Below are 15,014 nucleotides of genomic sequence, written 5' to 3' on the forward strand. Positions count from 1 at the left end.
GTTGTTTGACTCAACTGCCATTTCTCTTAATCTGTATGCTATCACTCTCATTTCTCTCTCTCTCTCTCTCTCTGTATTTATTAAAAACTGAAGGTAATAAAGAAAGAACAGAATAAATATTGGCATAATCCACTATAAACAAGAGAATATCACTACAAGCAGTAATAATAATTAATTCATAAGAGAAGATATATTTATCAAGAAGAGAGAGGCTAATTTTGTACTTTGTCTTTTTAAAAAAAATTAAACTGACTTTACAAATTCACTTTTTCCTGATGTAAACAAGTTAACTCAAGCTCAACAGTTGTCTCAATAGGTCACATATTTTCCCCCCTCAAAATAAAAATTAATGCCGCCTTTATGTGCAATGTTTCTATGTGATATTCCTACCACGTTTCTTAAATCATTTGAGACCTTTTTCAACAAAAATTTCTTTCTATATATCTTCAGGGTGATGATGATGATGACGAAGATGAAGTTATGGATGACGACGACGATGATGATGATGACGACGATGATCATATTGTGCACGTATCAACCCTGGGTGATGGTTCGACTGACATCGAAGGTATTTTTGCTTTTTTTAATTTTTTATTTATTTTTTTTTATTGCATTTGCAACCCAAACAAGGCACATTGCCACTTTCTTGTAGGGGGTTACTATCAGGGACATAAGCATCAGTGGTACTGTGTAGGAAGTTGGGCAGCAAGATGTTGGTTCACGGTACACTTGAACTTCTGCATGTCAGTACAGTCAGGGAAGCAGGGACCCGGAAGGGAATTCCAAAGTCTAGCTGTTTTGGGGAAGAAACTACTTGAGTAGAAGGCTCTCTTGCATCTAGGGATCTCTACTGTGAAGGGGTGGGATTTAGCTGCTTGTCGGGGTTATCGGGGGTATTTACATCGAGGGGGCACAAGTGCGTTTTTTTTTGTTTTTTTTTTAACATGGGGGTCACCACTTATCAAGGCCTGGAGGCCACTCAGGTATAAGGGTTATTGCATGTACCATAATCAATGAGATAGTATTGCAGTAATCATTAGTATTGGAGATTTGATAGTGTCTTACTTAAGGGTGGGGTTTGTCAGGAATTTGTTTATGTTGGATTTGAAGACATCCAAGTTGTAGTCAGGTGGCAAACGGAAGAAAGTTCCACAGTCATGCACTTCTGAGAAAGAAGCTCTGCTCATGGAATCTACGTTTGGATTTAGGCACAGATAAAAAGAGGGGAAAATTATTGACAGTAGTTTCAGCCAGAGGGGTGTTTCTCGTGAAAGATTGGCGAGGGGGGGGGACGAGAGATTGGAGCTCAGATGAACACTTGCCATGGAAATAACGATAAAACAAAGACAGGCTCGCAAGTCTCTTCTGTGGGAGAGAGGTTGCAGGGAAGAGAAAAGGGCATCCCCACTAAACCACAGTCTATTTTGTACTCTGTCTGTCAAGGCAGGATAGGCTGTTTTTAGCAGCTCCTGCCCAGATGTGGCAGCAGTACTCCATCCTTGTACGTACTTGGCTTTTATACAGATAGAGAATTGCATCAGTAGTGAGATATCTTCTGGAGCGGTAGAAGGATCCCACCATTTTCCCAGCATCCTTGGCAACAGACCTGATGTACGTGTTCCATTTCAAATCAGGAGTAAAGGTCAAACCCAGAAGTTTGTCAAAACATGGAGCCTCCCTAAGACGAGAGCCATCCATTTCAATTGATGCCAGATGGGGATCAGAGCGTTGATGATGTAAAGATAGAAGCTTGGTTTTGGATGCATTAAAAGTGACCAGCCACTTCTTCCCCCACTGTACCACGCGCTCAAGATCATAGGAGAGAAAATTAGAGAGAACTTTGTCATTTACGGCCTTTGATGTGTTGCCATAGATGGTCGTGTCATCAGCATAGATGTCAACGAATGATTTAAGTATGTGTTTTGGGAGATCATTGATGTAGATCAGGAATAGAGTTGGCTCAGGATGGACCCCTGAGGGACTCCAGCATTGATACTGTGGGCCTCTGATTTCTGCCCATCAACTACTACTCTTATGAACCTATCAGAGAGAAATGATTTAATGATTGAGAAAACATTTCCAGTGATACCATAGCTGGAAATCTTGTGAAGTAGACCCATTTGCCATACCTTATCGAAGGTCTTCGATATGTCAAGTTCGATTGCAGTTTCAGAACATTCACCGTTAAAGTACTTGTAGAACAGGCAGACGGATGCAACATTTCGTTGATGTGACAGAGGCTGAAGTTTAGCTGACAGTTCAGAACCTATCAGATTGGCGACTCTCTTTTGAACCTTGTCTAGGATCGTGAGACTAGTAGCATATGCACCAGCCCAAATATAACAACGATACTCCATACATGGGCGAATGGTGGCCTTATAGAGGTATAGGATACTTTCAGGTGTTAATAGCTTTCTAGCATCGTAGAGAGAATCCACCTTCTTCGCAGCGGTCCTGGCAATGCTCTCAATGTAATTGTTCCAACTGATGTTTCCTGTGAACGTTAGGCCGAGGCGTTTAAAAGATGTACTTTCAGATAAAAAGTCATTGGCCATTGCTATTGGCGGTAGGGAAGGTTTCTTGTAATTATTGAAGGAAACAAGTTTAGTCTTGGCAGCATTTGAAGGTGACCATCCATTTTTGTCCCCATTCCACTACGGATCGGAGGTCTTCCTCTAGTGTTTCTGCCATTTCTTTAGATATGTGTTCATTTGTTTTCCTGTCATGTCTGTTATAGAGCTTGGTGTCATCAGCATACATACCCATCTCACAGACAATTTTGTCATGGAGGTTATTTATGAATATTAGGAATAACAGAGGTCCAAGGATAGACCCCTGAGGCACTCCTGCATTTATATCATTGTTTAGATGTACGACCGTCAAGGACAACCTGGATTTTTCTCTTATCTAAGAAGGATCTAACTTTTTTTTTTTTCGTTTAAATGATGAAAACAATACTAGAAAGGAAATGAGATTTTTTTTTCTATAGAATTGAACGAGAAGTGTCGCCCTAAAGAAAACAACACTATAGCTTTATTTTAAAGTTTTTATTGAAAAAAAAATCAATTCAAGTAATTTGTAGTAGAGCTGACATCTATTCAATGCAGTCTTGATCACTGCCTCGATACGGGTCTGGAGGTGGGAGCATGTCTTTTCCACAAGCATCGGTGGGAACTCGGCGAATTCTTGGTGGATGGTGGCGATCAGGCTGGCTTTGCTGTTGTGGGAGGTTATGTTGGTGATGTTCTTGACATATGACCAAACAAAGTAGTCTAGCAGATTCAAGTTGAGGGAGGAGAGGGGGCAGTGAGAGAAGGGTACAAAATCATAGCACTCCCTTTGAAGCCTGGGTTTCTTTGGACTTGTGGGCTGGCGCCAAGGGCTGCTACCACACCTAGAGTCTACCAGTGGCCACCTGATTGCGCCAGAGGATCAACACATCCAGGTACACTTTGGTGTTGATTTTCAAGCCGACTTTGAAGATGTGACGTGGCATGATATATCCCTCACTATAAAGACCATAACTGTGGTCGGAAACTTCATTGAGCTGTGTTCTCAAGCATTGAACTGTCTGGACTTGCGTTTTGAGAGTGCTTGCAATGGTACACTTGGATTGGCAGAGAGCATGAGTTGTACAGTGGTGTGCAATAAGTAATGTCCCTGACCCACTTCTCATAGCAGTAGAACAGAGCAACGAAACTTGGCACAGTTATTAGTCTTTCTTTACATAGAAACCACCCAGAGTTATGTATTTCTTCCAGCGTTTGATGCAGCTCTAGAGACTGTTTTTGTAGAACACCGCAGGTTGGTCCTCCAACCACGACGTGACTTCAGAAATCAAGGCTGCATCATCTGGGAAATGCTTTCCTTTTAAAAACAACTTCATGGCTGGGAAGAAGTGAAAGTCAGAGGATGCAAGGTCAGGAGAGTAGGGAGGATATGGGATGATTTCATAACCACACACCCATGCTTCTGATCTGGCAACATGCGAGTTGTGGACCAGAGCGTTGTCCTGCAGGAGGAGAGTACCTTTGCTGATCTTGCCCCGCCTCTTGATTTTGATAGCTTCCTTTAATTTCCTCATAAGTGAAGCATAATAGGCTCCTGTAATTGTGGTACCCTTTGCCAGGAAATCTGTCCTCACTACTCCGTCCTGGTCCCAGAAGACTGTGAGCATGACCTTGCCAGCGGAGGGCTGCACCCTTGCCTTCTTTGGAGGTGGTGAGTCCAATGCTTCCACTGCATTGACTGGGCTTTGGTCTCTGGATCATAGTGATGGACCCAGGTTTCATCCTGTGTAATCAGTCTTTTGAAAAACTTTGTCTCATCTTCTTGGCACATCTCCAAATTCATCCTCGAGCACTTGATGCGTTCTCGCTTCTGGAATGGTGTGAGCAACCTGGGAATCCATCTGGCAGACACCTTATGCATATGCAAATGGTCATGAATGGTAGTTTCCACAGACCCTGTACTAATCTTGACATCTTGGGTTATTTGGCGAATAGTAATGCGCCGATCTTCCAAAATGGCAGCCTCAACTTGACAGGCAGAAGGGGACTGACCAGATCTGGGAGCTGTTTCCACAAACTTCCGGCCATGTTTGAAGTCACGATGCCAGCATTTTACAAAGTCATATGATGGGGCATTATCACCATAAGTTTCTTTCATTTCATCAAAAGTCTTCTGTGGTGTGCGTCCTTTCAAATATAAAAACCGGATCACTGCTCGACATTCAACAGGCTCCATTTCACACCTGACTCAGTTCAAACACCTGTAAAATAGAAACCACAATTAGTTCAGAGCTGTAATTTGCCACATAACCCTAAGAGATATAAATCATTGCACATGCAAAATTTCAGCTAGATCAAACAACTGGAAGTGGATCAGGGGCATTACTTATTGCACACCCCTCGTATCTCCAATCTCACTCGTTGAACAGTGTCACTTTCAAGCATAATAGAAGGCTTCTGTCGCTCTTGGAATTTGTACACAACTGGCCAACTTGTAGATGGTCTGCAACAAAAAAAAAAGCAGTTTTCATCAAACGGAAATGGAATCCTGTTTTTTCTAGGACGACAATTGTTCCATCCTGTATAAAGAAATACACGGTAACTGAACCAATTTTAAAAATTTTAAACTGATATAATTTTTGGATTCTTTGGACTACTGTTCTCATCTTGAGTGTCATTCTCAGAACACTTCAGTCGATATAACCTCTGACCTTCAAGTGTATGTAACATAGCGTGGATATGTAAGCATGTGAATGATGTCACCGGAAGAGAAAAAAAGACTATAAAAAAAAAAGAGAAAGAGAACGATCCCGTGAGAGATGTGGAAAACATTCGAGATCATGTTAGATGCGTGAGTGATGCTTGAGAAGATGATCACGGTCATGACAATAAGAAATAAATGTTGTTACAAAGAAAAAATGAGTTGTAGTTTTATTGTGTTTTTGTCTACTTTGCGGCTGAGCATACGTGTTGATTCCCGGACTACATGACATGTTATTGAATTTTTCAAACAGGCAGCACATATGCTGGGCGACGATAAACAGACCTAGTACAGAATTTTAAAAAAATATGGAAACTATTATAAATAACAGATAATATAATAATATTAATAATGAATAGGTCGTAATTAACAAAATATAATAATATGGAGAAATAAATAATAATACTATTTACATCTACAAATAAAATAGGTTCCTAAAATTCAAACTCTACAAGCAAGGTGTAACAAATAAAGTACTGGGTAAAATTTTGTTGTAAGGTTACACTCTTCAGGAGGTTGAAGGTTCAATTCTCAGTGTGACTAACATCTAAAATACAATTGCAAATTACTTTTACCCAGTTATGGCTGATGGAAAACGAGAGCACGCTACACTTGTAAATTAAATGAAGGATTCCGTTCCAAATTTTGTGCAGATTCCAAGTTTGACGGAAAGAGAGTTAGACAAGATACATCTGAAGAAGGTTAAAGCTTACATCGACCGAAACATTGAAAACGGTAACCTGAAGAATCCAAATAATACGAAACTCAAAAGTTCAGGAACGTGATATTTTTTTGGTCCCCCTGACAAAAGGAGGGTGAACCTGTAAATTCAACCTTGTTCGTTCGTCTGTCCGCACTTTTCTTAATATCTATACCTTGGAATTTTAAATTTTGCACAAACATTAAACATGATATGAGTAAAAAAAATAACAACGGATTTTCCGGGAAAACGTTATCTTATTTTTTTATTTCTATTCATCTGAAACAAGGAACATTGTCACTTAGATGTAAAAGGCTACTGTGTGGGACCATATCTACAGCGACATTATGTAGGGAGTTGAGCAGCGGAATATTTGTTCACCTTGCATTTTCAGTTTTAGGGCAAAATGGGTTGAACAAAGTGTGTGTTTTATACTGAACAAGCACACACAAACTATTAGTTGATACTTCATCCATAGGGTTGAGGCCTCGGGGAAAGACCATCAGAGATAAGTACAGTGTCCATTTCCATGCACGAAATGCTACTAGTAGTCAGTTCTAGCAGTTTGTGGGAAGAAACTATTTGAGTAGAGATCTTTCTGGCAATTAGGGACGACAATGAAGGGGGGAATTTTGCTACTTGTCAGGTTAGTCAGGGAGATTTATGTTAAGAGGGCACAAGTGCTACGAGCTCGTCAAAGCACATTTCATTAGACTACATATAAAACAGGCACAGGGATGCAACATTTTGCTGATGTGGCAAAAGTGGGAGCTTGGTTGATAGTGTTGGGCTGATTAGATTGGTGACTCCTTTTTGAATCGGAGACTAAAGATCCACTTACCCAAATGTAACCTTTTTTTTTTTTTTTTTTTTTTTGTATGACCCCTGACTGTGGATTGAACCCTAATTATTTCCCAGTTTGTGGCTTATCAACTATTGTACCAAAGGTTGGGATCTGGGGAGAAAGTCACGTGGGACAAGATCAAGTAAATAGGGAGGTTGTTTCAGTACAGTGGTTTTTGTCAGATACCTGCAGATGTTTTAGGAGTTGTGAGCAGGTGCATTGCCATGGTGAAAATGAGCTGGAAACAAGCATATGAGACTGAAGGATGCAATGGTTACAAAAAAGCTAAGATTTTTATATACGTCCACCATACCATGTTCGATTGTAACACAATCTGCTTTGACCCATACTTTATGCAGTACACCTACTATTGCATATTAATAATGGATTAGTCATATCTGCTTGATTTGGAGAGGTTGGTTTGGGACTAACACTGAAGTTGTAAATTTGATCTGTTTTCTGGCATGCATTTAATTTCTTAGTTTTAGGAATAAGATCAGTTACTCCTTCCGTAACCTCTTGAGTATCACACATTTGAAGGAGTCTGGTCTGACATACCAAATCAATATTTTATGATAAAAACAATATTCCCCCCCCCCCAATTTGCGTTCAGATTATTCAAACTACTCTTCTCATCTTAAATGTTATTCTTACAATGTTTCCGCCGATATGACCACCAACCATCTTCAGTTGCGTCTTCTCAAACTTGTGAATCTTGTACGAAATAATTTTTTAAGTGTCAAATCTGAAGGTTGCAGGTTACATTGAATGAAAAGTTAGAATGATATCAAAGATAAGAAAAGTTAGAATGAGTTCCCAGATAAGAAAAGTTAGAATGATATCCAAGATAAGAAAAGTTAGAATGATATCCAAGATAAGAAAAGTAGTCCAAATAAACTAAATAATCCTCATCTCGAAGATTCTGAAAAAAAAAAAAAAAAAAAACCTTTGTTTTTTTTAATCATTTTTGTTCTTTTGTATTTCTTCGATTATCCAAAGAAAAAAAAATAATAAATTTTTTCCTAATTTTTTTTAGATGATGATGACGACGATGACGATGATGATGATGATGACGATATTGAGGATGTTGATAATCTGCTTGGTTCTGGTGATGAAAGTGACGCTAACGAGAATGATAATGATTTTGATGACAACGTCCTCTTTGAATTATCCTCTGGATTGTGAAGACGGGACAAGCAGCATACAGCTTTCCTTTTTTTTTTTTTTTTTTCCCCCCAATAACTCCCGGCCTCAATCTCCCTTCCATCTCATTTTTTAAAAATCTGTCAAATAAGAGATATCTACAAACCAAAGGAATTCTTTGAGTTAGGGTCAAGGGAGGTAGGGTGGGAATGCATGGTTGTATATTGTTATTGACTTGGCCAAATTCTTCTTGGTCGTTGGTCGGTGACCCTCAACTGCATTCCCTTTTTATGTCCATTCTTGTTGAATGACATGATGCAATTTCAGTGGCTACAGATTCCTCCAAAACTTGTAAAAGACAAGGTATAATAAACCAAAAGAGAGGATTCTTTTTTTTTTTTTTTTTTTTAATTTTTCCTTTTTTGACAAAAAAAAAATGGCAGTATAAAAAAAACAAAGAAAAACATTTGTTTGGTTAATCCAAGAACATTTACAAAAAACAGATAAGACATGTTATTTTTTTGAAAATGTACCATAAATGTTTAAGAAAAATCATTTTTATGTCTTTTTTATTTTTTTGTCTTCAGAAAAGTGGCATTTGCCCAATGTGGTTGTTATTCTTTTTGTTGCAAGCTATTAATGTTTTTAAATTAAGAATAATTTTCGACTTTTTCTTGTAGAAGTAAAAATATTAAATGTTATCATTCACGACATGAATTATTTTTAAAGGAAATTTAGTTGGGAAATTAGTTCAAAATTTATTTTGGTTTACTTAGAAAAGATGCGATTTATTTTTTTTCCATTATTTTATTTTTTTTATTGTAAATTTCAAAAATAATGCGAGTTTTCTGCTTTTTGGTTGGAATCCCCCATCCCCTTGCCATTTTTAATTAAAATTTTTTTGAAAATAAGAAAAGGCTGATTATTGCGAAATTGTTAGAAATTTACATTATTTTTTCATAAGATTTTTTTATTTTATGGCTTTTTTTTTTTTTTTTTTTTCTTCTTTTTTTTCTTTTTTTTCCTCTTTTCTTGTTGTTTTTCCGTCTTGTCTCCCCTTCCTTTCTCTTTTTCTGTCTTGTCTCCCCTTCCTTTCTCTTTTTCCGTCTTGTCACTTCAAACGATTTATAATTTTAGTAGGGAAGGTAGAAGACTTTTGTTGCATCAAAGAATGATTTTGTATCTTGTGCACTTGGAGTATTTATATTGATTTAGTTGTAAACCGATTTTAGTTAAATCAGAAACATAATAGAAAATGTAGATGGAATTAAAGATGTTTCTCGTAGTAATGGTGAACCCAATGCATACACGGGTTGGAAAATTGGTGTGGATGGTTATATGGAATTTCATCTTTTATTTCAGCTTCTTTTACCATTAGCCATCCACATCCCTGTTCATTTCAAAGATATTTAATCAAAATTAGTAGAATTTAAGTTCTGTAATTATTGGTTGCGCGTAAAGTAATAAGACGTCAGACATCTTGTTTATTGACAGGAAGTAAGGTACCAGACCTGCAATTATTTTATTTATGCAACCAATAATTATGGAACTTAAAATGCTCATAACTTCTATGAAATATTTCAAACTTTTTAGTGCAGAAATGTTTCAAATAAGTAGGTAAACATAAAATAATTTATTTTTACTAATTTCGCAGTTGCAATTCCTTAAAAATAATTTGTTATAACGTTTACCATTAATACCAACAAGCAGGATCCATATGCATGACAGAACCGTGTCAAAGTAAAAAAAAAAAACAAGTTATGCACATCAAAGAATTTTTTTTTTTTTTTTACATAATCAAGGCCCAGAGACCACTCGAGGATAAGGGTTAAGAGTGTTGGACAATATAGTAATCGTTAGTAATGGAAATTCGGTAAATTTGTTAACTTAAGTGGAACGACGCATCAAGAACTTGTTTACGTTGGACTTGAAGACAACCATATTGTAGTCAGCTGGAAAGCAGGAAAACTGAAGACAATTCCACAGATGTGCAGTTCTAAGAAAGAAGCTTTTTCATTTTAGGCAAGGGCATTTTGCGCCAACATCAATAAGTGATGAACATCAAAGAATGCAAAAACTTCCTCCCCAGAGCCAGATGGATGAGGAAACGTACATCTAAACTGACCTGGTGTCACACACCCTCCCAAAAGTTGAAACAATTTGTGGTCAGCTGTAAATCCATCCAACACCAGTGCAATGGCCGACACACCAATTTGGTCAAGTAAAAGCAAAACATTTTTAACAATCTCTCCAAGGAAATCTAAAGGTTGTCCATCAAGAAAGAAATATCCAAGAGGCAATTTCCAGTGTCCTGCTACTCTAACGGCCATTACAACCAATGCTTGGCTAGCAATTGCTTGATTGTCACCCAGACTCGAATTTAGTTTGAAGCCATAGTCAACGTAACCATTTAGTTTGCCAGTGGCATCATCCCAATGCAGGTCTTTCCTGAGAGGTCTGTATTCCATTAAAATGGTGCACATTTTAAAGTTGGGGCCATTTTGTCCTTTGACCTTTTCTTGTAGAAGGGAAAACATTTGTTCCAAAAAGCCAGGAGATCCGTCCGTGTGACATAACCAACTGAAAGTAAAAGAAAGATTTTTTAGATATACATGGTTGCATATCTGCTAGTATATATGAAAAATTAAGATACTACATGGCTCACTAAAGGAGGAGATAATGCATAGGAAGATGGTATCATGACAAAACAAATTCTACACTATACTGAATTGAGTATTAAAACATGTTACATTCAACTGAAATAGTACAGTTGAAACCCGGGATACGGCATTAATCTGTTCAGGAGTTGGGATCGTAAGGTGAAAGCGGCGTATGGCGGGGCCTAAAAATTTTATACGTACATATTAAAAATTGGTAAAAAAATACAGTACAATATATAAAACACATATAATGAAATAATATTATAAGTAATACTGTAAGGTGGGGCAAATACCATAATCAGGGTTCGAAAAACATTGGATTCCACATTGTAACCTAAAAAAACAAAAAAAGTATCCTACCACTGTATCCTAGGGTTCTACTGTATAGTAAAATGAATTAAGCTAGCTTCAAAAAGACAAATCCCAAATCTCTGTTAGTTTGTTTATTTATTTATTTTTATATATATATATATATATATATATATATATATATATATAGTAGTAAGTTATAAAATGTATATGGCGATTAAGCTACACTGAATATTCCGCGTTTCATCTACTCTAGGATTCTTCAGGCTTATGCGCGAATTCTGTGGTTGTTTGTCATTTTTATATGCGCATCTTCTATTGAGATTTTAGTTAGCCAATCAGCTTTCTAGTATCCACCACGCGCTTCCTATCAGCCAATGAGCATGCATTTATCGGACAAAGGCCTATTTGACCTCTGGTTGACCCGTTCCTTTGCGTGTGCTCTATTTAGCCTGGATATTTAGTTTCTTGATCTGTTTTAAATCTAGGTTAGTGTTTTTTTTATTTTTTTTTTTTAATATATAAACTAACATATTACCACAGATAGTCAAAAGTGTGTTTTCTTAGAAGATCTGGTGTATTTTTCCTCCGGGATGTCACGCAAGAGTATCCAGCAGAAGTCTTCCATCATGCCGGGTTTCCATTTGCCTTGATAGTTGCTCTCCATCTTCGTAATGTCTTGGTGGAATCTTTCTCCATGCTCATCACTTACTGCTCCAAGCTTTGGCGGGAAGAAGTTAAAGTGGGAATGGAGAAAATGAATCTTGAGTGACATTCGTCACTCCATATTCTCGTAATACTTTAGCAACTTCTCAACATAGGCTTGGTAATCTGGTACACGTGTGTTACCAAGGAATCCACTACAGACTGACTTGAATGCTTCCCATGCTCTCAGTTCCTTTCCTTTAAGTTAAGAAGTTCCTCAAAATCAGCACATCCCGGATCTGAGGTCCGACAAAGATGCCCTTTTTGAGCTTAGCAGCACTAAAACCTGGGAACGCAGTAGACAAGTGTTGGAAGGCAGTACCCTTTTTGTCCAACGCTTTAACGGATTTCTTCATCAAACAAAGCTTGATGTGAAGAGGAAGAAGAAGCACCTTGTTCATGTCCACCATTGTCCTTGAGGCTGTGTACGCCAGGAACAAAAGTGCTTCTAGACCCCTAGTCTTTCTGCTTGTAATGCTGGCATACAGCTTGACTATCCCAGAGACAGAAAACAACAGTACTTTGTGAGGCCTGCTTGCATACCCATAAGAAGATCAATGAACTTGAGGTTCCCACACAGACTCCATTGGTACTCACTGTACTTAATAGCTTCTAAAAAAGCTCCATATTGTCATAGGACTCCTTTAAATGGACAGTGTGCAATGGGAATGCTGGGACATTTATTCCCGTTGTGCAGAAGAACACCCTTGAGACTTCACTTGGAAGAGTCCATGAAAAGATGCCAATCTGAAGAATTATGTGGCAAACCAAGGCACGTAAACAAGCCAGGGATGTTTGTGCAGCAGCACAACTTGTTTTCCATGTCGAAAAAAGAAGCAAGGTCTTTGTTCCAATTCCTGCAATTGGTGATCCTAACATCTTCCTCGACTAGGTTCCACTGTTTAAGACTGTTTTGACAGATACAAATCACAAGCTAGATCATTCAGGTCTTCTTGCATGATCCAGTGAGGCTTGTTGCCACTTGTTCCTGAATATGTAGACTCAATATTTTCCAAAGATATTGACTCGGCAGAATCCTCCCTTGAAAGCATTTCTTCATCTGATGAGAGAAAGAAGATCCTTATTTACTGGACGTGTGGGTACAGGAAAATCATCTGCATGGGGAACAGGTCTCATAGCAGATCAAACCTTGGGATATGTGATCTTTTTTTTCTTGAAGATGCATTGAAACCAGTTATATTAGCTAAACAAAAATAACAATCATCTGCATGGTTTCACTGCTCTCTCCAAACCATTGCGACTGCAAAGGTTGAAAACCGCTTTCTTGCCATTAAATCATGCAGTTAGTCTATTGTAGCAGGGTTTACAACAAATGTGTGGAGCCCAAGACTTGTCCTGATCACCAATTTTACAGTCAAAATAATGAAAGTAGGCAGTTCTGAAGAGAGAAGTGATGGTTCGACGATTAGCAACTGTTATGAAGTCCCCATATGCGTAGCAGAAAGAATTGGCCTTGTTGAGGCATCAGCAACGTTTTAACATGCTTGAAGCCATTGGAGAATCTGAAAATATAACAAAATAATATGCAAGTCATATGCAAGGCAATAAAATGCACATTTGATCAACCCAAAAGATGTGTAACATGATAGCTTAGGGACACCAACCTCCAGCGCCGCCTGCGAGCGAGACAAAATCTTCCAATGACTGCCAGTGCAGTACTGAGTGTGGATTGAGACCTGCGACCTCAACTGTCAAAATCCATCTTGATATATATATAATGTAGTGCTATCACTTACATTTAGTGCATAACTAAAAAATAAGCCAGAAGTCTCACAAAAAATGAACCCTTAATTCATATAAGTCTTTATGTACCGTCTATGCACAAAATGCACACTATACATATCTAAAAAATTAGAGGTGATGAGAAAAAAACAAATTTCAAAGTTGAATTCGGCACTCCCAAATTAGGTAAAACCTGGTACGTTTGTGCTTGCCTAAATTTCTTTGTAAACCAGTGTTATTACAGTTTATAGATCATCTTCTCAACTATATTGTGAAAAAAAAAATAATTTTCAATTTTTGTTCAGTAAAACAAGTTATGTTGAATTTTCTGGTGTTCAAAATCGTAAAAAAATGTAAGGAGGTGAGCAACTACTGTTGCTACTAATTCGAAAAGAGAACTAACAAGTAAAACAGAATGAAAGCATGAAAGGGAGATAACTGGGGGATTTTATTGAAAGCGGACGAGTGCCATACATTATTACATGTGTTTATGGGGGCAAAAAAATAAGACTGAAATTAAACAAAGAACAAGTGAATTTATTGGGAGCCTGGAAAAATCATGGATTATCAAAGAAAAATGCAAGCATGAAAAGTAAAGGACTAGTTGTTAAAACTGGAAAAGAAAAGGACAAGATATTCTAATAAAAAATATAAATTTATAGCTTAAAATATTGCAGCATTCAGAATTTAAAAAAAAAAAAAAAAATTCAATTTATAACGTTATATAATCAATTCTTAATGCTGCAATATTTTAAGTTATAAATTCATACTTTTTACTAGAATATCTTGTCCTTTTCTTTTCCAGTTTTAACAACTAGTCCTTTACTTTTCCATGTTTAAGCTTAACCATATTATTTTTCATGCTCACATTTTTCTATTATAATGTATAATTGTTTGAAAGACTAAAATTTTATTAAGCTTACCAAACATTTTTTTTTTTAAACTAACACTTTATGCAATTATGAATCCATTTCATTCACAAAAGAACAACCAATATTTGTATGCCAATCTTGGATCTTTTTTTCCATAGACTCACAAAAAAAAACAACAAAGTTTTCAATCTAAAAAAAAATACATAACAATGCAAAAAAAACAAAACAGAACAAAAAAACAATTCACATACATTGTCAATTAAGATCGTTGTGTTATGGTTAAAAAAAAAAAAGAAAAAAGAATGTCAGAAAAGTGCTATAACAACAATACCCAATAAATTGTTATAAGAGTTAGTTAACTTGATTGAAACAAAAACACAATTAACCTGGCTGATGAAACCTGCAAATGTTAAAAGACAAGACTATACTGTTTTCACCAGATCCGTTGGCACCATATTGTCTCCAATATCCAAATCATGATACAATGCAGGATGAATCTCCCCACCAACTAATCTATTTTAAACAGAAACTTTGTTGGTTCGGCCATGCTATGTACCACAAGCCAAGAGAATTCATCCGTGGAGCAATAGCTTAAGAACTGCTCTATGGTTACCAAAGACTCTTGAGGCCAGCTTCAGATGTGATTGCACACCATCAAAGCTGACATCCAACCTAATTACGATCCACAGGTTTAGGTATACACTGATGATCCTGGGATTGGTTGCACATCACTATTTTGGCTGGTGTGAACTGTCGAGCATGGTTTG

The 15,014-nt window shown here is 37.3% G+C and overlaps 1 protein-coding gene across 1 annotated transcript in view; it reads left to right on the forward strand.

The window, feature by feature from the left end:
• The window catches only part of LOC145293783 (DDB1- and CUL4-associated factor 1-like), a 156,292-nt gene extending 147,779 nt beyond the window's left edge, over positions 1-8,513 (forward strand). The window contains exons 36-37 of the mRNA XM_080140323.1: positions 451-568; positions 7,852-8,513. Coding sequence (XP_079996449.1) covers positions 451-568; positions 7,852-8,000 — 267 coding nt within the window. The 3' untranslated portion in view covers positions 8,001-8,513. The remainder of the gene's footprint in view (positions 1-450; positions 569-7,851) is intronic.
• Positions 8,514-15,014: the final 6,501 nt, after the last annotated feature.

The sequence above is a fragment of the Euprymna scolopes genome, chromosome 15, assembly GCF_053919585.1.
Source record: "Euprymna scolopes isolate OS-2025 chromosome 15, ASM5391958v1, whole genome shotgun sequence".
Lineage (NCBI taxonomy): Eukaryota > Metazoa > Mollusca > Cephalopoda > Sepiida > Sepiolidae > Euprymna > Euprymna scolopes.